Here is a 21,991-nt window from a genome sequence, read left to right on the forward strand (position 1 = left end):
TTGCAGAAGACCAAACAGAGGGACAAATGTCCATGTAATGATCCTCTAAGTTTTACTGGTTGCAGCAATGTCTGGAAGATTCCTCAAATACCCTGTTTCTCCAAAAATAAGACCTAACCTGAAAATAAGTCCTAGTATGATTTTTTAGGATGCTCGTAATATAAGCCCTACCCCAAAAATAAGCCACAATTAAGTGAAACTCTGCCCTCCACCATTGTGCAGGAACCAGAAAAAGATGACATGACTGTATTTGAATAAATGTAGATTGTTGTAAATAAAATAAAAATAAAATATCCCCTGAAAATAAGCCCTAATGCATTTTTGGAGCAAAAATTATTATAAGACCCTGTCTTATTTTTGGGGAAACACAATAGTTGACATTTGGAAGCAGTTTATAGTTTACAGTGTACTGTGAGATGAATGGATGAATAGATAGATGAACAGATAGTTCCTAGCACATAGAACTGGAGCCTGTCCCAAAGGGGTTCAGGAAGGAATTTGGGTTATCAGAATTAGGGTGACAAAAGGAAAAAGAAGACAAGTCATCAGTCTCTAAAATAGTTTTTTAGAAGAGCAATTTCAGCAAGGGTAGTTAGCCACGCAAGCTCTTTCACTTAAAATCTTTTGTTCCACACAACTATTAAAAGAACCATCCTCTTTTTCATGGAGCCTCCAAAATCAGCATCCTTTTTGCGTATATGAGATAGGGTGCTGCACAGTGATTTTAACTCAATACTGGTTTATTGTCTGTACACTGGAGATGATGAAGCTGTCTTGATTAGAAAAGTGGTACAGTGGTGCCTCGCTAGACGGTGATAATCCGTTCCACTGAAATCGCTGTTTAGCAAAATCATTGTGAAGCGAAAAGCATTTCCCCATTGGAATGCACTGAAAACTGTTTAATGTGTTCCAATGGGCAAGACTCGTCGTTGTCTAGCGAAGATCGGCCACAGGAAAGCCGCTTTGCGAACCGCCGATCAGCTGTTTAAATAGCTGTCTTGCAAAGCTTAGATCCCGAAAACACCCATTTTGCGAGTGCGGAGGGAGCTGTCAAAATCGTTGTCTAGCGAAAATTGGTTTGCGAAGCAGGGACCAAACATTGTCCAGCGAAATTCCCCCATAGGAATCACTGTTTTGTGAATCGCTATAACGATCACAAAAAGTCAATGTCTAGCAAAAAAACTGTCATGCGGAATAACTGTCTAGTGAGGCGCCACTGTACAGTGCTTAGTCCTTCTAGGTGTACAGAAAGAGGGTCCAGTTCTCCAGGAGATGAAGCACAGATTAAATTAAATATGCCTGATGTATACAATATGGAAATCTTAAAATGGGTACCCGAGACTGCACACAGAAAGTGAAGGTTTGTTTTCAGGTACATTATGATCCAAATCAAGAAAACAGCATATCCGTTGATTCAAAGGAATACAGATATAAGAGACAATCAACAAGCCCTTGGATCTCATAGGACTGAGCAGCATATTCTGAGGACTACTTTTGTGTTTTCTGTGTTGAAAGAGTTCAGATGCTCAGAGTGGACACAACCTCTGAGTCATTAATTAGGGAAGATGAGTCATAACTGCAGCCTTAGAAGCCAGACAGGAGATGTCCTCCAGGATGGAATTGAATTTTCAAAATGGAACCTGAGACACTTGAACTCCTGTACCAACTAAGCCAAGACTTATAAATAACATACTTCGGTGTGATCTGTCAATTGTTGACTGAAGTCCTGTTGCTTAGCACACTAAGTAACATTTAGAGTAGGTCCATTTGGATCTGTGAAACTAATACAAAAATTACCTCATAAAAAACCCTCATTCAGTGAACCTTCTCTAGTGCAACTTACTGTGCTAAGCAACAGAGTATGTCAGCCACTATTTTGAATCACTTATTGAGAACTTGGTAAGTATCAGAAAACCCAGCAAACTCCACAGCTGTCCTAGACATTGCTTTCTGCTCTTGATTCCACTTGCCATGGGCTATAGAGTCTCCAGTCATGATTAGGTACCTTCTGTCAAGAGCTAAACTACCTGGCCTACCAGGTCATGCTTTTAGCCATCATAGCTCTGTGCAAAGAGCCCATCTTTGTAGCATAAACATTTGACTACGCTCACTTCAAGTAAACCAATTGAAGGATTCTACCTGGGAGGATGAAGATCACTGTAGTTAAGCCCCCCTAGTAAAGATTTACTTGCTGATTTCCAGGATCATGAAATGTGATCAGTCTTTTGTCCTGTCCTTCTCAGGAAAGTATATGTCAGCAAAATGCACTGCCATGTCAGAGACCGTATGCCAGCCATGTGGCCCAAATGAATACATGGATGTCTGGAATGAAGAAGAAAAGTGCTTGCTTCATAAAATATGCGATCATGGTAAGGAAAACACTGGAAAGTGTCATGATGACTCTCATTTGGGTTTTTGCCTACTTTTCTGATTGCATTAGTTGGAACAGAACACTAGGTTGTAAACGTATAAGCAGGGCTGAATTTGTTTTACTCTTATACAGTATTTAATCATGTTGATAGATTAAAATACATGCATCTATCAAAGAGCTGGCTTTGGGAGAGAGCCTGTAAAGGAATTTGGGAGAGGCAGCGGGGGGGGGGGGGGAAGAGGGGTCCAAGGGGGGAAAGTACCCTCTAAAACATCTCCTTGTCTTATTTGTACATGGACAGTTATATATTTTTAGTAAAATATCTGCATTCAGCCCTTTTATCTAGAGATCTTAGGACTGGGTATAAATAAGCAACATAAAGCAATTATAAATAATAAAATAATGGACAGAACTCTATAGCCCAGAAGTGCAGAGCCATCCTTGATCACTGAGCCCTGATACCTTGTATAAAGAGCCATATTGTTTGACTTTGTGCCAAAATGGAGCCAGCACAAGCCCAGTTAAGCCTCCAAGGGGAGGGCATTCTATTATATTTATGATTACAGTGTGACCACACTTCTGCTACCGCATTGCACTACAATCTGCCACAGCAAATGAGTATACTCAGCTGTGATGTGGGTTCTTCTCGTGCAACAGCCTGTGAGGAGGGGGAGAATGCTCCTAAGCTCCCGCTATATCATCCTTTTTGCTCTTTTCCTGCACACATGTTTACATGCATCTCTGAATTTTCTCATGTGGTACAGTTCATACACAGTTCGGGTTAGTCTAGGTAGTTTTCCAATCACTGTGAGCCAAAATGTATGAGACACCAGTTTCAGGATAAGAAGGTGATGCAGCATTATTGTGGGCATGATCCATGAAAGCTCCCATTAAAATGTAATAGTCTTTAAGGTGCTACATGTTTTTGTCCTTTGTTTTTTGTTTGGTTTCTTTGGATGCTTGAGGAAACAGATTGCTTCAGAGCTGCCATGTCTGCCCAAGGAACTTCCAAATGGGGTCCCTTGTTGACTTCCTGATGAGGAATTGCCAAAACAAAAGCAAAGTAATTTGCAACTGGCACAACAGTAGAATCTTCATACTTGGAGGATCAGGCATTTTTAAACTGACATAAAACAGGAATCCTGCATACATTGTGAACAGCAAAACTGCATAAGCCAAGATAGATTCTCAGCCTCACTTCTCTGTAGTGTGACCTGGGATACCTATGGTTTTATGTGAAGTTGAGAGCTCTGAAAGAAGCGATCAAGGCATGAACTTGGGTTTTAACTCCCATCTACATCCCCCTTTTTGTTTCATTTAAAGGAAGAGCTTTAATAGAAGTGAACCCAGGAAACAGCACTTCCCAACGACAGTGTGCCTGCACGGCTGGCTATCACTGGAATGAAGACTGTGACTGCTGCCGTCGAAACATAAAATGCCCTCCCGGTTCTGGAGTGAAATATCCTGGTAAGAGTTTGATTTAATTGAATATCTCTGGGAAGTTGACTTATTTGAAAGTGAGTTCTCTTTTTTTTAATAGAAATTAATAGGCTGCACTCCTCTTTCTATGGTCAGCCTGAGAGCCTTGAGAGTCGCCTGGACTGCCTGATCCAGCAGGGCTCTCCTTATGTTATTATGTTCTTAAGACATTTTGCTGCCTCAGGCAAAGTGGCACACACCCCTCTTCCAGGTCAAGGTGCATAAAACACAAGGCCGACCAAGGTTGCTTTTCTTAGCAGACTCCACAATCACTTCTTCTCCCTTCCAGGTGGAGATATGATTTTTTTTTTTTTTAGCAATGCAGCTTGTCCTCATTATGTGAAGCAAAGCTGCACTACTAAGTAATTTTGTTTATCATATTTCTCACAGTACAACAAAACAAGAATACCGTCTGCATACCATGTCCTAGAGGATACTTCTCTAATGTCTCGTCTGCAACTGAGGCCTGCAAAACCTGGACTAAGTAAGTAGCAGAAACCTCTGACATAGTAAAAAGTTTAAGAAAGCCTCACTGTGCCTGTTTGTTTACATTTAGAAACATTTGCTTCTGGTTGTGGGAAATTTATTTAATTTCTCCATTACATTTATAATGGAGAAATTATATATGCCTTTCTTATCATGGAGAAAGGTAATTTCTCCATTACTTTTGACCCCACAAGTTCATGAATGCATACACATGTCTCTTCCCCATCATACGTGATCTCTCAACAGACCAGTAAAGTAGGTCAAGATTACAAAAGAATGTTTGGGCCAAGGTCACTGTGTCCATATCAGTGTTCAGTGAGGACTTGAATCTGGATTTCTCATGTCCCCAGTCTGCCATTCTACCCACAAAGATCAATGATGCTTCTCAAGTTAGGAACATGTATCTGTAACTCTGTTTTAGAACTATACTGAGTACTACAGGGTACAAGGTTATGCTGAAAATCCTCCAAGGCAGGCTTCAGCAGTATGTGGACTGAGAATTCCCAGAAGTACAAGCTGGATTTCGAAGGGCAGAGGAACTAGAGACCAAATTGCTAACATGCGTTGGATTATGGAGAAAGCCAGGGAGCTCCAGAAAAACATCTACTTCTGCTTCATTGACTACGCAAAAGCCTTTGACTGTGTCGACCACAACAAATTATGGCAAGTTGTTAAAGAAATGGGAGTGCCTGACGACTTTATCTAATGCGAAATCTATATGTGGGACAAGAAGCAACAGTTAGAACTGGATATAGAACAACTGATTGGTTCAAAATTGGGAAAGGAGTACGACAAGGCTGTATGTTGTCTCCCTGGTTATATGCAGAATACATCATGCGAAAGGCTGGACTGGGTGAATCCCAAGCCAGAATTAATATTGCCGGAAGAATTATCAACAACCTCAGATATGCTGATGATACCACACTGGTGACAGAAAGTGAGGAGGAATTAAAGAACCTCTTAATCAGGAGCGCAAAAAAATGGTCTGAAGTTCAACATCAAAAAAACTAAGATCATGGCCACTGATCTCACCACTTCCTGGCAAATAGAAGGGGAAGATATGGAGGCAGTGACAGATTTTACTTTCTTCGGCTCCATGATCACTGCAGATGGTGGCAGCAGCCACGAAATTAAAAGACGCCTGCTTCTTGGGAGGAAAGCAATGACAAACCTAGACAGCATCTTAAAAAGCAGAGACATCACTTGCCGACAAAGGTCCGCATAGTCAAAGCTCTGGTTTTTCCTGTAGTGATGTATGGAAGCGAGAGCTGGACCATAAAGAAGGCTGACCACCGAAGACTTGTTGCTTTTGAATTGTGGTGCTGGAGGAGACCCTTGAGAGTCCCCTGGACTGCAAAGAGAACAACCCTATCCATTCTAAAAGAAATCAACCCTGAGTGCTCTCCGGAAGGACAAATCCTGAAGCTGAGGCTCCAGTACTTTGGCCATCTCATGAGAAGAGAAGACCCCCTGGAAAAGACGCTGATTTTGGCAAAGTGTGAGGGCAAGAGTAGAAGGGGACAACAGAGGACGAGATGGTTGAACAGTGTCATCGAAGCTACAGCACCAACATGAATTTGCCCCAAATTCGGGAGGCAGTGGAAGACAGGAGGGCCTAGCGTGCTCTGGTCCATGGGGTCATGAAGAGTCGGACACGACTTAACGACTAAACAACAACAGGCTACTTACTGCTAATCTCATTCTCTCTTCCTTGTAGCACTCAGGCTATTGTAACTTGTTTATACGATATTACTGTACAATGCATTGCTCCAGCACCACACCATTGACTGTCAGCTTTAGAGACAGGCTAGCAACATCATGGCTGCTGCTCCATTCTGGATCTCTTGTAACATCTGCTTAAGCCTCCAGCTTGGTCCTGTTTGTAGTGATGCTTATACAGCTGAGAGGCACCATGTGTTTGTTCTCTATTTCTGTAACTTTGTAGGTGTAATACTTGATGCAGTGCTTCCTTTCATTCATTCTTTCTCAAGCTGCACAGCTCTTGGAATGGAGGAAAAAAGTCCTGGGGATAATCGGTCTGATGCCGTTTGCAAGCTGCAGCTGAACACACAGTTGCAAGAAGGTAAGTAGCAGAGCTTGGAAAGAACTGAGTAACAATGAATATTTCTCATGACTTTAATTTCTTACTGGATAGTTTTGGTAATTGTAAAAAATGGAATGGGCCAATTTTAACGTTATACCCGATTAATCAAGGAAATTATTTTTAGAAAGTGTACATGACCTTTTGGCACTAAAAGACTGTGTTTTCTTTAACGATGTGATGTTAATATATAAGCACCAGCAATAACATGTCCACGTTGTGGGCAGTAGTGATGGCCAAATGGTTTATAGGATATATATTAGTCTTTATTATGACTTCATGGGAATGGAAGTTGGTGTACACAACAGACCCTTCAGCCTTATCAGATGTAAAACATTCAGGTGGGCACATGGCCTGTATCCTCTAAGTCCTCTAAACCAGAGGTCGTCAACGACCGGTCCGCGGCCCATTGCTGGTCCCTGGCTTGAGCCCGACCGGGCCGCCAAGACAGACCTCCCCCCGCCCCCCCGCATGCATTCCCCTTCCCACAGCTGCTTTGCACGCGTGTGCTGGCGCTGGCGTGAGTCCTCCCTCACCCCTTCCCGCAAGCCCCCGCGGGCGCAAAGCAGCTGTGGGGAGAGGAGGTTGTGCATGGGGCGCGGAGAGAGGTCTGTCTTGGCGGCCCAGCCCGGCGGCGGCGACCGGGGTTGGCAAGAGCCGGGAGGGAGAACAAGGCCCGGGTGCTCCGGGTGCTCTCCTCACGGCAGCACCGGCAGCGACGGGAGTGGGGGGTTGTCAAAAGCTAGGTAAAATAAAATTAAAATTAAAAAAGACTCGTAGGCTTCCACCGTCGCCGGCAGCACACACTCCCTCACCCTTTCAAGCATGCGCCCGCGCGCAGGAGTGGGGTGGGCGTGCGGGTGTGCAGGCACTCCTGTGCATGCATGAAGCAGTGAGGGAACGCGCACGCGCCTATGGCGCGTGCACTCCCCAACCACTGCGCACGTGCATCAATGAGGGCAAGCGCGAAGGGCCGCCCCACCTCCCTCAGAGACTCTCCCAGTCCACACTAGTAAAAACGTTGGGGAACACTGCTCTAAACTCCACTTATTATTTTAACATTGAAATTGGTAGGCCAAAGATCATTCCCAGTGAATTGCCATCTCATCTTGCAAGTTTAATTAAAATAGGATTTATGCAAGCCTGATTGCAATTTGTTTTTAATGCACACCCACCCACACCCAAATTGTACTGGGAGTTTTCAGTTTTCTTTTATGCACTTTTTGATTAAGCTTTGAATCAGAGGGGAACAAACACTACACTTTTGGGGGAGGGATCCCACTGAATTACTGTTAAATTCAAAATAATAAATAAATTAAAATAATTACTCCTTTGGGAGAATAAAACCAGTTTAAGAACTGTATCAGAATCTGAGATTCCTGGATGTTCAGACATGATTTGCTCATTTTCCAGAAACCAGCACATTGTTTTATACATTGATTGCTCCACTCCTCTCTGTTGCCTTGATTGGAATTGCAGTCCTTGCTATATACTATCATAACAAGGGAAAAACACTGAAAGGTATGTGGCTCCTAATGATATCTTGTCTTATTACCATGTTTCCCCGAAAATAAGACAGGGTCTTATATTAATTTTTGCTCCAAAAAAAACACATTAGGGTTTATTTTCAGGGGATGTTTTATTTTTTTCATGTACAACAACCTACATTTATTCAGATACAGTCATGTCCTCTTCTGGCTCTGCACAATGGTGGAAGACAGAGTTTCACTTAACTGAGGCTTATTTTTTGGGGTAGGGCTTATATTAGGAGTGTCCTGAAAGACCATACTAGGACTTATTTTCAGGTTAGGTCTTATTTTCAGGGAAACAGGGTACATAAGCTGCATGTTATCTTTTTACTTCCTTTTTTTTTTTAAATTACCTTTATAAAAACAAGTATATAAACAAGTATATATACACTAGACTTGTCTTTAAATTAACCCTTAGTAACCAGAATCCTATAGGTGATTTATGAGTGCACAAGTTAAATTGCATGATTCAGTGAATTGCTACTGACTTGCATTACAAGGCACACATCTGATTATACAACAGGGACATACCTACTAAAGCAACCAGTACCACATTAACTAGTGGCACTTCACTGCAGTGAGTTACACAGTTTAATCTGCATGCACCTGAATCACCAACAGGATTTTGGCCAGTGTTCTTCTCAGCTTCTTCATTTCAGCAAAGTTTACTTGCCATTTCTGCAAATGTACCTTCTTGATCTGAAGCTAAAGAGCTATATCCAGTTTTAGGAGTTTCACACATAGAATTCACTCCCACAAGGCATTTCTTTGGCCATGACTCTAATGCAATGTATGCTTATATGCCATGGGAGCAATCCACCAGGAAGTTCTTGTTTTTAAGCCGACTGAAATGAATGGAAATTCTTAAGAGAGTAATGTCATCCCAGAGTCCTTCAATTTAATACTCATGGGCTATTCCCTTTGTCAACATCTTGGACCCAGGGGTGACTGTTCGCTTGTATAGACAACAGGTGCCCTGTACACAAGCATCTCAGTTTCTTTAAAAGGAAGAAATCACACTTGTGCTTGAATTATTTTGTAAGTGCAGATCTGTTTCCTTCCATTTAAATGGCCAGGACTCCTTTCCTGATATTGCAGAATCCCTTCTTAAACATCTTGGTTCTCATAGTCCTAGAAAGTCCACACTGCTGGCTTCCAGAGATCTACAATTCACTTAGGTTGAAATAGTAGAATTTGGGCTGGTTTGCTTTCACCCATTGGACAAAACAGGATGAAATGCAAACATTTCAACTTTACTGGGTTGTTGATTGAGGCTAAAACTGTGAGTCAGCTTTAAAAGTATGTCAGACTGGTTTAAGTGGTTTTGTGGCTAGCTCTATCCATCTATACTGCTCTCCAGCAAGAATCACTTGAATAGGTTGAACTTTAATGGTAGCCTCTACTGCAAGTCTAAGACAAACTTGGGGCAGGCCGTAATGGAATCCCTTGTGAAGATTCTTTCTCTATATACCTGTCAGGTAGCCTTTGAGACCTACCCATATATATTTTTACTTACAAGGAAACAGAGATGCCAACTCTTCTGACTGCTGATTAAATCTATACATGGTAACTCTCAAAGAAAGGCTAGAACTGAATGTGGTCCCACTTCAGTTCTTTGATGTTCCCCAGGGAACCACACTTTCTTCCGCAGGACACTTTCAATCAGTGGTTACATTTTCTTTCCCATCCCAGGCTGAACCCGGACGAGATGGAAGTCCTGAGGGTGGGTGGCGCTGTGGCTGGCGGCTTGGGTGACTCTCTCTCATTTGGGGGGGGGGGGTGACCCTGGCTGCGAAGAGTGGGGTCCGCAGCATGGGGTACACCTGGACCCAACGCTCACCATGGAAACACAGGTGGCATTGGTAGTTCGCTCCGCCTTTTTTCATCTTTGGCGGATTGCCCGGCTGCAACCTTACCTAGACATGGGGACGCTCACTACTTTAGTACATGTGCTCGTAATCTCTAGATTAGACTACTGTAACGCGCTCTACGTGGGGCTTCCTTTGAAGCTGACGCGGAAACTTCAGGTGGTGCAGAATGCAGTGGCCAGACTCCTTACTGGAGCGAGAAAATTCCAACATATCTCTCCTACTCTGGCCGTGCTGCATTGGCTGCCCATTCGTTTCTGCGTTGACTTCAAAGTGTTAATATATATAAGGCCCTAAATGGTTTAGGACCTCAATACCTGGCAGAACGCCTGCTCCCACCTAGATCTACTTGGATCACCCGCACGAGCCAAGAGTTGAGGCTGAGGAGCCTAATGCTGAGGGAGGGCCGGAAGGAAAGAACACGAAATCGGGCCTTCTCGGTGGTGGCTCCTTGCCTCTGGAATAACCTTCCTCCGGTGATTCATGCGGCCCCTACGCTGGGCACTTTCAAGAGTCAATTAAAAACATGGTTATACGTTCAGCCCTTCCCTCCTGTCAATATTTAACTCTTTTTTCCCTTCTATATTTGATTTGCTATTGTATGTGTTTAGACTGTTTGTAATATTCTTATGTTGTATTGTATAAATTTCTGTTGGAAGCCACCCAAAGTGGTCGACCAGACCAGATGGGCGGGATATAAATCAAATAAATAAATAAATAAATAAATAAATAAATAAATAAATAAATAAATAAATAAATAAATAAATAAATAAATGCCTCTCTTAAGACTTAGTTGATGGCAGTAACAGCTCTACACTAAAATATGCTAGTGTTTTTGGATCCCACTTATTTGCCATTGATCCTGCCCATCATTGGAATGCAGCACACCCAAATTTCTTTGAAATTAACTTTGGCTGAAATAGGGTCCACACCCTTGCCTTGAGAGATAGGAAGTAGTTGCTTCCACTGTCATATCTTTATAGCTCTTTACTTCATCGACAGACGTCCTAATTTGCCCAGGGTTCTCGCCACTTCCTATCCCAGCAAAGCACATTACTCACGGAAACACAATTTCTTTCAGGAGGGGGGCAAGTAGATTATATGGTCTTTGGCTTTTTTTGTTGTTCCTTTCAAGTCTTCCCAGGGCTATATATAATTGTTCCTTCAGCAGTTCATGTGATTTCAACAGACTAACCAACCAATCACTTGCACTCAGCTAGATCATGAACAGGTCAGTCATAGTCTGATGGCATATGAGATGGAACAAAGATCCAGTTCATGTGGAATGTTCTATTTTAGGCACGAATGCTCCACATCTTCCATTTATGTGGCAGGGAGGGGACGGTCCACACAGTCAATGTTAATACAAGCCCTTCTAAAATGTGAACATTTTGAGAAAATTAGATTGAAGTTTCAGCTCAACTGAGTTTAGAGGATTTGGTACTACATCTGATGCCTTGTAATTCCTTTTATTCCCTCAAGGGTGGTGTCCACAGTAAATTGAAAAAGCAGTAAAAATAATTTGCTTTGAGTGTGCTTAAAATTCTAGAAATTGTGGATGCAACTACATTGCTGTGATTTGCTTTGCAATCTGTTTTATTTTTGAAATTGCAGTCAGTGCTCACAAAAGGATTGATTTGGGAGTGCACGCTTCATATGGAATGTGAGGTGATTCACATTCCAGCCCACAATTCCCTCCCTTGCTCCCTCCCTCCCTCCCTCCCTCCCTCCCTCTCTTTCTTTCTTTCTTTCTTTCTTTCTTTCTTTCTTTCTTTCTTTCTTTCTTTCTTTCTTTCTTTCTTTCTTTCTTTCTTTCTTTCTTTCTTTCTTTCTTTCTCCCATCTGACTTCTGTCAATCTGATGTGGAACTGAGGAGGGCATAAATATGGGGAATAATAATAACAATAACTCAGTGATAAGGTGATAGGATGATATAACACTAATCTCATGTATGTAAGATTTTTTTTTAATTAATTAAAAATGGAGGATGATCAGGAGGAAGGAAGGAATTCGGGAGGGGGTGTTCCTCTGGTCCTGAATGCAACATCCAAACTACCTACACAAGGCAAAAACACCACTTACAGACACACATGCTCATCTTTAAAAGAACATATCACAATTAAACACATGGCAGAAAGCCTGTTTGAATCATTCCAGCTTGGAAAGTTGGAGAAACACACACACCCCAATAGCAGAGAAAAAAGCTGCTTTGATTCAAATAAGACTTTGCATCATGTGGTCAGTAAAAAAAATACTTCAAATTCACCTGTAGAGCAAATCCCATATAGTCGCAGCCTGAGGGTGGTGGGTTTACCCAGATACAATATGAGAGTATGAATGTAATGCATTAATTGATACGGAACTCTAGTACTTGGGTTTAATATTATTTAGATGTGACTTCTATGTTATCAACAGCATGGCATATTCTACCCCAACTTGTTTTCCTGCATGGTTCAAGTAAAGCTTGTCTCAAGAAACAGTGTATTGAGGCTAGCAATGTAGTTCATTTTCAGCCAATCACTCAGCCACACAAGGTAGATGTATATCACCAGCTTCACCCAGCTGGGCTCCTAGATCCAGACATTGTGGAAAGAAGCCCTGGTGCTGTGCTTCTTGTGAGACCATCAGAGTGTTGAATGAATTCCCTCAGTCCTACTGCCAACAGTGAATGAATCACCTGAACTCCCTTGCTTTCAATGGGCCGAAAAGATGTTGAAAACTAAGCAGTCTGGGTGAACTGGTTTCTGTGGATTGTTACATGGTATAAGGTTTTATTGGTGACTCTCTTACTGTGTCAGAAATCTGACTGATTCCTACCTTTCTCTCTCTCTCTCTCCAGCAGATTTACAATACTGGGCTCAAGAGATATGCAGACAAATAAAAGGGACAAAGGTGAATTCTAACCCGCACATATTTTTATTATATTATGCTGTCTCTAATCTCCGTTTGATATCCTTGGCAGCTGGTGAACTCAAAGTGGTGAAGTAAGGTCAAAGCTTTGTCAACAGTTATTCAGTAGCTGCCATACCACATAAGGAAGGGCAAGAGGGAAGGGCGAAATTGCAAGGAACAAGGAACCACAAAGGATATCAGGGAAAGTCTGAGTTTTGCTCTGAGCAACATGCCTACAGCTGGTTGGAATCCATTGAATTTCATGTTAATTGCCATTTTTATTCTCTGGAAATATTATTACTCTGAATTTCTCATTGGCTTTCCTAGGCAGACATTCCAGGCACCTTTAAAACCAAAGAAGCACCTATAGGATGCAGATTTTTCTCTCAGTTCACACTACAGATATCTAAATTTCTTAATTAAATTTAATCACCTCATTTTGCCATTGATTTATTTAATTTTGTGTACCGTCTCATTAGTGTGAATCACTACTCTGGGCAGTTTACAGCATAATAAAATAAAATGAACTGTAAACAAACAACAATAAAATCATAAATAAAACTAATCAAATGGAAAGAATAAACTCAGCAATCCAGCCAAGATGGCATAACATTTCTGCATTAAAAAGTCAGAGCACAAGAGGTTGGGGGGGGGATCAAGCAAGGTTGCATTGAAAGGTCACTCTGATGAGCAGTGTCTTCAGCAGCCTCCTAAAAATGGGGAGGGAGAGAGCCAATCACAGCTCAATCGGAAGCTGGTTCCAAAAGGCTAGTGCTACTATAGAGAAGGCCAGACTTCTCATGCCAGTAGATGATTTTCTGGTCTCCTTCAGAGTAGCCACCTGTTGCTACTTGTCTTTTATATGCTGTTTGTGGATGTTTCCTTGCAAGAATAGATGGACATCTATGTCATGAACATCCCCTAGGATACCTGGCTAAAAGACCTGTGCTCAGATAACTCAAGGAAATAAATAAATGATGGCTAAATGGAAACTCCATGTTCTGAAGCCAGTGTAATATATTACTTGTAGGAGAAGCCTCTTGCCTTAATTCCTGTTCATTGGCTTCCTAGGCAAGTTTGACAGATCATCCTGGGCTTCCGAGAAGTAGCTAGCTGGTGGCTGTGGGAAGCAGGATTTTGGAGAGGTCCAGAACTTGCAAAAATTACTTTTTTTTTTTTTTTTTTTTTTTTTTTTTGCACTACAACTCTCCACATCCATTAAGCAGTATTGACACCGGCCATATTGACTGAGGCTGCAACTATACAATCAGATACTGTGCAGTCTCCTTGTGACCACCTAATTGGAACAGAAGCATAAAATAGGCTGCAAATCAACCTGCAGCAAAGCCAGATTGCTCCAGTTCAGTTTGCCAGGGCAGTCAGAGCCTAAGAGATTCTGGGATTCAACAAAGTAACTCTCCCAATCTTATATTTTTAGAACACACTTTTTATGCCACCACAGTAGCTACAGAAAAGTCTTCAGATAGCTTTTAAAATACAGTAGTTAGCATTCCATTGCCCAAATAGTGTTTTCCTTGATGTGTTTTTAAGTGCTTTGCTTTTGTTTGCCCTTTTGCAGGACTCCCCTAGTGACACCTTTGTAAATGGAAACGTGGCATGCCCCACCGGTCATCTGTTCCTGGAAGGGACATGTTTGTTGGACCTTGACGAATACTCATTTTCAGACGATATCTGCTGCCCACATGGGCATATGAATGAGAAAGCTGGCCCTAATGCAATCCATTGTGGATCAGGAGAGGATTTCCCAGCACTGTCTCTTCTTTCTGAAGATGATCACTTCAGGCAGATTCCCACGGAAGATGAGTATGCGGACAGAACGCCCCATGGCCCCCATTATCTGCCTTTACTGAGCCAACCTGAAAGTAAACCTGTTTCACCTTTCTCAGAGCCTGTGGAAGTGGGGGAGAATGATAGTTTAAGCCAGTGCTTCACAGGAACTGAAAGTCTGGCAGAATTAACAAACTGCTGTTGCACAGACTCTTTCTGTGGAACAGACCCCATTCATGTTTCCTCTCACAAATGCATGGAGAACTCTTGCCACCCGTCTGCCTGTAGCAACGTGAGGGATCTTGAGTATCAAGACCTAAGAGCCTGCTCCTTAATGCCTGGAGATACAAATAATTGCACAGCCTGTAGAGGAACTTATAGAGAATCTCCCAGCAAACTGGGCAATGCCGCAGATTCTTTCAAGGAAAGTGGACCTCCTCCACTGACCACCTGTGGCTTGGACTCTTCCTTTGTGGACCATAACAGCTCAGCAGGCAGCACCAGTGCAAGAAATGACCCATGTGATGGAAATGGTACAAAGCATCAGGACACAAAAAGAACACCTGAGTCAAACAGCAGCACATCCAATCCCTCGGCCGCATCTGGTAAGCCAGTCTGGGAGTCTTCTTGTTTGTATGCCAGTGTTGGGGATCATCAGGTACTTTATCATCAGATATCAACATCTGAGTCTCCATATGAATGAAATCTGGCTAGGAGATATGCACCTAGGTAACGGAGGAAATAAATTATCAGACGAGGGAAAGAAATTGTTCTGTGTACATCTGTTGTTCTTATAGGCCATCATGTTGCTTCTGACTTATGGCAGTCCTGTTAGGGTTTTTTTTTAAGTGGTTCAGAGTTTGCCATTGACAGTAACAGGAGGACAATCTTGGAATGATCTGTAGTCCTGTGAAAACTAAAGTTAAGCAAGTGATGATTGTAATGTCTTGGGGTAACTGCATTACGATCAGGGAAACTTCTAGCCCCAAGACCCAATCCACCCTACCAAAGTTTAGGATCCCCGCAATATCCCTTCCAAAATGACAAAGGTGCTTCCACCTATGGCTTTTATAGTGGAATTGTTCTCCTTATTTATGGCATTATTCCAAAAATACATGCATTAGTATCTCTCATCTATATTAAGGCAGGGTGAAGAGATATTTAACCTTCCCCTTGCACTGTTTTCCCAGTGAATATTGTCCCAGTAAAAAAAATTATAATAGCAATCCCAGCTTCCTTTCCAGGGCACATAATACAGTAGCTGGAGGTGCACTGGAAAAGGATTTAACTTTGTCTTTCCCCATGTCAGAATTCCAGTCTGGAGTCCTCCCCTAGTAGCTTTTATTTTTAATGAAGATTGACAAATGTTACCACATACTTTATAGCCCAAAGCCTGAAGTTTAATGAAAAACAGGGAGGGAAAAGACAAATCAAATGATACCAGTCTGAGCCTTAGATATATTTAAATACGGAATAAAAAGTTAAAGGTGGCACTTACCACCTGATTTTTTTTAATGTCATACATAGGTGGAAACAGAGTAGAATAATGAGGGTGGGGGCTTCCCTCTTCCTTAGGAGATGCTTTCTGAAGCAATTAGTTCATGCTGTTTTATAGTAAGACATGCCCTGCTCTTTAAGTCTTACAAGAGTCTGATGAATGAGCCAGGAAATCTTATTTTCTCCGAGATTCTGGAAATGGTCTAGACCCAGCGTGGTCACATGCTGGTGCCAGTGGTTTCTTCCCCGCCCAAAGAAAGCTCCATTTTCTGGCGCTCCCAACTGGCTAGTTGGCCGGCCAAATATTGTGGCAATGGTGGAGAAATGAGAAGCAAATTCCTTCACCAGTCCAACTCCAGTGACAGTTTGAGAATTACAAACTGAGCAGATTGAAACATTCTTGGTGTTTCTTTTTGAAAAGTAGTACCTCTTACTATGCTACTGCTGGATTCCCAGTATGGAGTAATAGATAGAGTGGCAGACTAGGACTCTGGAGACCAGGGTTCAAATCCCCGTTCAGCCATAGAAACTCATCTGGGGGAGTGGAACTGGTAAAACTAATCCTTAAATATCTCACTTGCCTTGAAAGTCCTATTAGGGTTGCTTTAAGTCAGTTCGAACTTGACAGCATGTAACACACAAACACTATGCTTTATGTCACTGTTTCCTAACCCTGATATTATTGGTCTGGCTGGGGAAATCTGCCATACAGGAATACTTTGATCTTTGAAAGAACTTTATTGCTTGAAACCATATGTCATCACAATCAAATGCTTATATACTGCCCCATATACATAATGCTTAAAGCACTCTGGGCAGTTTGCAGTTCATTAAGCAAGTTACACATCCCTACCCCCCAAGCTGAGTACTCAGTTTCCCAACCATGGAAGGCTGAGTGAACCTCAAGCCAGCTACCAAGGATTGAACCCAGGTTGTGAGCAGAGTTTTGGCTGCAGTACTGCAGTTGGACCAATGCGCCGTGAGGCTCCTGTGTCATAACAATAACAAAAACGTATCATCTTAAAACTGCAGAGCTGGAAGGGACCCTATGGATCATATATCATTGACATAACTGCCCTCAAGCTGATTACTAGAGATGGGGGTATTCATGTATGAATACAAATATCCCTGCGCATCTGGACTTAACAAGGGTCCAGCCCCTAGGGCCAGACCATCCACTCATGCATCCGGTGCCAGCAGCCTCGCTCTTCCTTCCAGTCATTCCCAGAAGGAGAAGTGTCTTCCTGCTTGGCTATCGACTCAGCAGCCTTGCAGGGAGAGTCGTCCTCCCTCTCATTGCCAGGAGTGGCTAGCCGAGTGGGGCTCCAAGACTGATTGGAACGAAGAGCAAGGCCCTCGCCGCCAGATGCCTGAGTGGGCAGTCCAACCCCAGGGGCCGGACCCTTGTTAAGTCCAGCTGCACAGGGATATTCGAATACCTCCATCTCTACTGCTTACAGAACTGAGCTGGGGAGTGGATTTCTATCACACAAAAATCTTAAGAATATCAGCAAGAAATTGACTTCTGTGGTGCTCATATAAAGGAAGGAATAATTGAAAAAAACAACACAGGTTGGTGTCTTTGTTACTTTAGATCAAAGTGGATAATACACTTAGCACTTCCCCGCCCCCCAGAGATGGTCCTCCATATAGTGAAAGATATCAATTTGTCATAGAGTGTAATTTTTCTTACCTACATACTTTGCATTTATCATGCTTCATTTTGTAATCATCATTGGAATACAAACATGGCTTAATTTCCGGTTCTGATTGCTGAAGCACATATCTCTGAAGAAATTCTGTTGCAGTAGAGGAAATGAGTTAATGGCAGAGAACATATCGTATTTTTCCATTTACAAGGAAATGTGTCTTTATAAGACACACATACATACTTTTCTTACCCCAAAATTAAGAAAGCTTTGACTATTCAGCCTCTGGGCTCAGAATGCTAGGACATTAGGAGTCCCTGTTGAATCTGAGTCTACAGGCTCCATCTCCAACAAGGTGTGTTCCAATTGGTTTGTTCAGTATCAGCTGACATCAGTTCCATAAGGCTTGTGACTGGAGGAAGCTAAGTCTCCTGACTGGAGGAAGCTAAGCCTCGTGATTAAAGGAAGCCTGTTTACAGAGGCAAGGTATGGGCCGTTCTGTTCTCTCCATTTTCTCAGCATACCTCCGTGTAAAAGACAACCCTCAATTTTTAGTCTAAAGATTTTTGTCAAAAGTTTTGTCTTATACACAGAAAAATACAGTAACTATGTTACATATCTTGATGGCCACCCTGCTAATCTGTATATTAACTACACAACGTTGCTATAAGAATCAAAATTGTTTGCCTCCTGTTCTGGAGTGAACGGTTACTGTTAGAGGTTGAATTTGTAGCTTCAAGGGTTCCTCCCACACACCTACTGTAATATATAACTCCATACTATCACAGTTCTCTTCATAAATACACAAGTAATATAGATCTGTCCCTTTTTTCTGATACCCTCTAGGAAATGTGACTGGAAATGGAAATTCAACATTTATTTCAAGTGGACAAGTCATGAATTTTAAAGGAGAGATCATTGTGGTCTATGTCAGCCAGAACTCCCAAGAGGGATCAATGTCTCCCGGGTCGAGTGATGACAGCCTGGGGAGCCCTGTGCAAGAAGAAAACCTGAACCACTGTGAGACTTTTGCAGGCAACACTCCTCCGTATAAGGAAAAATGTGCTGAAATGAACTCCTCTCACAGCATGGTCCATGATGAACCACCAAGCACTGTGGGAGGGTTCAAGAGGACGTTTGGGCCGATCATACAAGAAGAAAATCATAAGGACCAGGACTGTAAACATCTCTATAATGAGGCTTCACAGCCTGTACAAGAGGAGGGGAAGCCGGGACAGTTCCTAAAGCAAGCCTTGCACTGATGAAAGTCATTACCAGCCTACTGACTTCTGGCATTTGGTCAGAAAGAACATTATCAGTCATTGAATATGGTCCGAATACAGTACCTGAATAGCACTAAATCGTTTTTTAAAAATGCATTTTGTGATTAAATGTCAGATTGCTTTGACAGACCCATTAGAAAGAGGGCCTTTGCTTTTGCTGGTGATCCTTTGCTATAGGAGGGAACATGTTTTGGTGCTATGTGGTGCATTTCTCCTACTGTTCCAGGAAGAAGCAGAGTACTTAAGGATTGAGATACAAGATGCATTGTTGTGACTGCAGACATCCCAAATCCAGTAGACTAAGCTCCTGAAACATCTTGTACATGCTGCTAAAGACTGTTAATACAGAAGTTTTCATTGGTTCAATGCTAGACTCTGGACACTTGCAGAATTAAGTGAAAACAGCAGTTGTATTTTTAACACTCACTTTTGGAAACATTGCATGTACATCTACTTATTTAGAATTCCGTATGAATGTATTCCTTTACATGTTTGTCTCCTATTCTTCAAAAGTAAAACCAGTTTTAAAGGGGGGGGTGTTAAGTCACTAGGATGGGAGTGGGTGCATCTTCTTCCAGGCTTGTCAGTCAGGGCTGTTCTTAGTTGGGTTCCGCTGCAGACTTGCAGAGCCAGTCTTCCCTGAGCTGCAGCTTAGAGAAACATGGACTGTGTAACCAGAGTTTGGTGACCATGCTTCTAGAACAACTCCAGTTCACCATATTTCATTTCCTTCACCGCCGTTGATTTGAAATTAAAGTGGTTTAAGCAGGGACCACAACTTGGCAATTCTTGTGGGCCACCAGAAATCAAGCTCTCATTAATCCTGTGAAAGCAGCTTTTTACTGACTTCGACACTTTTTCTCAAGACTCAGAGGAAGGACATTTATGGAGAAAGTGTCAAGATTTGGGATGTGAGAGATGGTTCCGAGACAAGTCAGTCTTCCAGGTTGACAGCAAAGAGACTCACAGAGATGGTAGATTCCTTCACCAGCAATATATTTATAGACTATGTACAACTGAACTATGTACATCAATCAACAGACTAAATAATACACTTACAGTAAATAAACAGACAGCACTTTGTGCAGCAACTCGCCAACACAACACTTCCAACTTCACCATAGTGTGCAGCACTTACATAGTATGAATAGCCAATCACTGGGCACCTCACCTGATGTCTTCTCCCAGACATTACATCATATCCAATACACATTTCATGGATTGCATCAGCCTCATGTGCTGACTCTGTGGCAGCACACCTGTTTCAAGATGGATGCCTATTAATAAAACTTTGATTCATGTGCAAAGAGTAAATGCTCTATTGTGTGGCATAATATTCTGACAGGAAGCACAGGTGAAACATGTCATTCATGAGCACATAAAATACAGTAATGCAATTGCAGCTCCATTCCCAACTGGAGTATGATTTGTGCAGTTCCACTGTATGTTGGCATATACATAGCCACCAGCAACCATAAAGCAGACTAAAAGAAAAGGATCCTCTGCCATGAATGGGAAACCAACTTCATGGGTTCCCAGTCCAGGCCTCTGGGATTTCCCAGAGGGCCACATCTCCTACCCTGGGATGCCTTCTTATTTTTGTACACATGCACCCTTTTTAAAGGTTGAAATGCCTTTCCCAAAGCAAATGTACTATAAGCAGTAAGAGGTTTAAGGTACACTTTGCAGGTATTTTTAGCACCCAGAATCTGCTGCCTGGATTGTCTTATCTTTTGTAATGACTGGGCTGCCTTGCCCGAGGCTACAGTTTGTCTTTTACTATGTTAGGTATTGGTTCTAGCCATAGTAAGAATCCAAAGCCTTGAAGGTCTTGCAAAGTTTTTGACCAGTATATAATGTGTTCCTTTTTTTAAAAAAGAAATGCTTTAAACTACACTGTTTTTATGAACTGAGAAAGTGAATTTAAGCATTACTGAATATTTAAACTTGTTTCTTTGCTGAAAAAAATGTGCCTATTGCAAAGAAACTGCTTTCACTATTGTGGGGGGGGGGGAGGCAGACATGTTTCTCTCAGATGTCACTTTAATTAAACTAAAAGCTCTGAACTGCCTCAACAATTTTCCAAAATCTTTTTCTTTGTAGTTAGCAGTGGTTCTGTCAAGCATGTTTGGTGATGGAACAGTCAATAGAAGAGGCCAGTAGCGTTGTATGGCTCCTGGCTCTCCCTTTCCCCTTCTGCTAATGTGCCTATGGAGGCAACAGAATGGGGCAGGGGAGCATCAGCAGCATGTCACTCCTTTTCTTTGCTGAAGACTGGTGTAAGATAAACCTAGTTGCTCCTTCTCCTGAGCACACCTGATTCTGGGGAAAGGAGAGCAAGATTGTACTATATCACCTTCCTCCGGCCTTTTTCAACAGGCAGAAGAAGCAGAGCTTGGAACTAATTCATTACAGTTTTATTTGCTACCCCCTAATTCATCAAAGTTTTCAATTACCATTTTAAAATCTCTTGCTCTGTTAAATGCCTGGGGCATTATTTCTGAGCAGTGATTGCTGGTTCTTACTTTAATTCAGAGATGGCTGATCTCTGGGGAACTGAAGTCCATATTTCAGGTTTGCCAGCAGCCCAAGAAGCAAGGGTGGCAAATTTGTATACAGTATTATTATTTTTTTCTTAATGTAGTTGTCATGCAATGGATTTTTGCAAACAAAAATGGGCTTAACTATGAAAGGGAAGGTTCACTGTAAACACCGTTGTGCCCTCTGGTGTCCAATTAAAAGCTATGAAGGGCCCCAGAGTGCTGGAGACCATTCAGAACATTGCAGAATTACCCCCCAAAAGCCCTAGAGCAGTGATGGCAAACCAATGGCACGTGTACCACAGCTGGCACGCAGAGCCCTCTCTGTGGGCATGCGAGTCAGAAGTTGCCATTAAGAAATACTTCCCCATCCTCTGATCCTGGATTTTGGCACTCCCCTCTGCTGGTGCAGTGGTCCAGCAGAGGGGTGTGATGGTGACCATTACCACTCTAACCCAGTGGGGGATTGGAGGACTGGTAAGTATTTCTCTGTTAATACTGCCCCTAG

At 42.3% G+C, this 21,991-nt stretch overlaps 1 protein-coding gene across 2 annotated transcripts in view; it reads left to right on the forward strand.

Moving 5' to 3' along the window:
- TNFRSF11A (TNF receptor superfamily member 11a) overlaps positions 1–20,257 on the forward strand; it is a 48,655-nt gene extending 28,398 nt beyond the window's left edge. Inside the window, exons 3-10 of one of the 2 annotated variants that reach the window (XM_020786656.3) lie at positions 2,244–2,369; positions 3,695–3,838; positions 4,241–4,334; positions 6,328–6,419; positions 7,851–7,958; positions 12,674–12,726; positions 14,306–15,119; positions 18,507–20,257. In XM_020786656.3, coding sequence (XP_020642315.3) covers positions 2,244–2,369; positions 3,695–3,838; positions 4,241–4,334; positions 6,328–6,419; positions 7,851–7,958; positions 12,674–12,726; positions 14,306–15,119; positions 18,507–18,922 — 1,847 coding nt within the window. In that variant the 3' untranslated portion in view covers positions 18,923–20,257. The remainder of the gene's footprint in view (positions 1–2,243; positions 2,370–3,694; positions 3,839–4,240; positions 4,335–6,327; positions 6,420–7,850; positions 7,959–12,673; positions 12,727–14,305; positions 15,120–18,506) is intronic. The other variant, XM_072998532.2, reaches the window with a different exon arrangement.
- The last annotated feature ends 1,734 nt before the right edge of the window (positions 20,258–21,991 follow it).

This window comes from Pogona vitticeps, chromosome 4, assembly GCF_051106095.1.
Source record: "Pogona vitticeps strain Pit_001003342236 chromosome 4, PviZW2.1, whole genome shotgun sequence".
NCBI classification, from domain to species: Eukaryota; Metazoa; Chordata; class Lepidosauria; order Squamata; family Agamidae; genus Pogona; species Pogona vitticeps.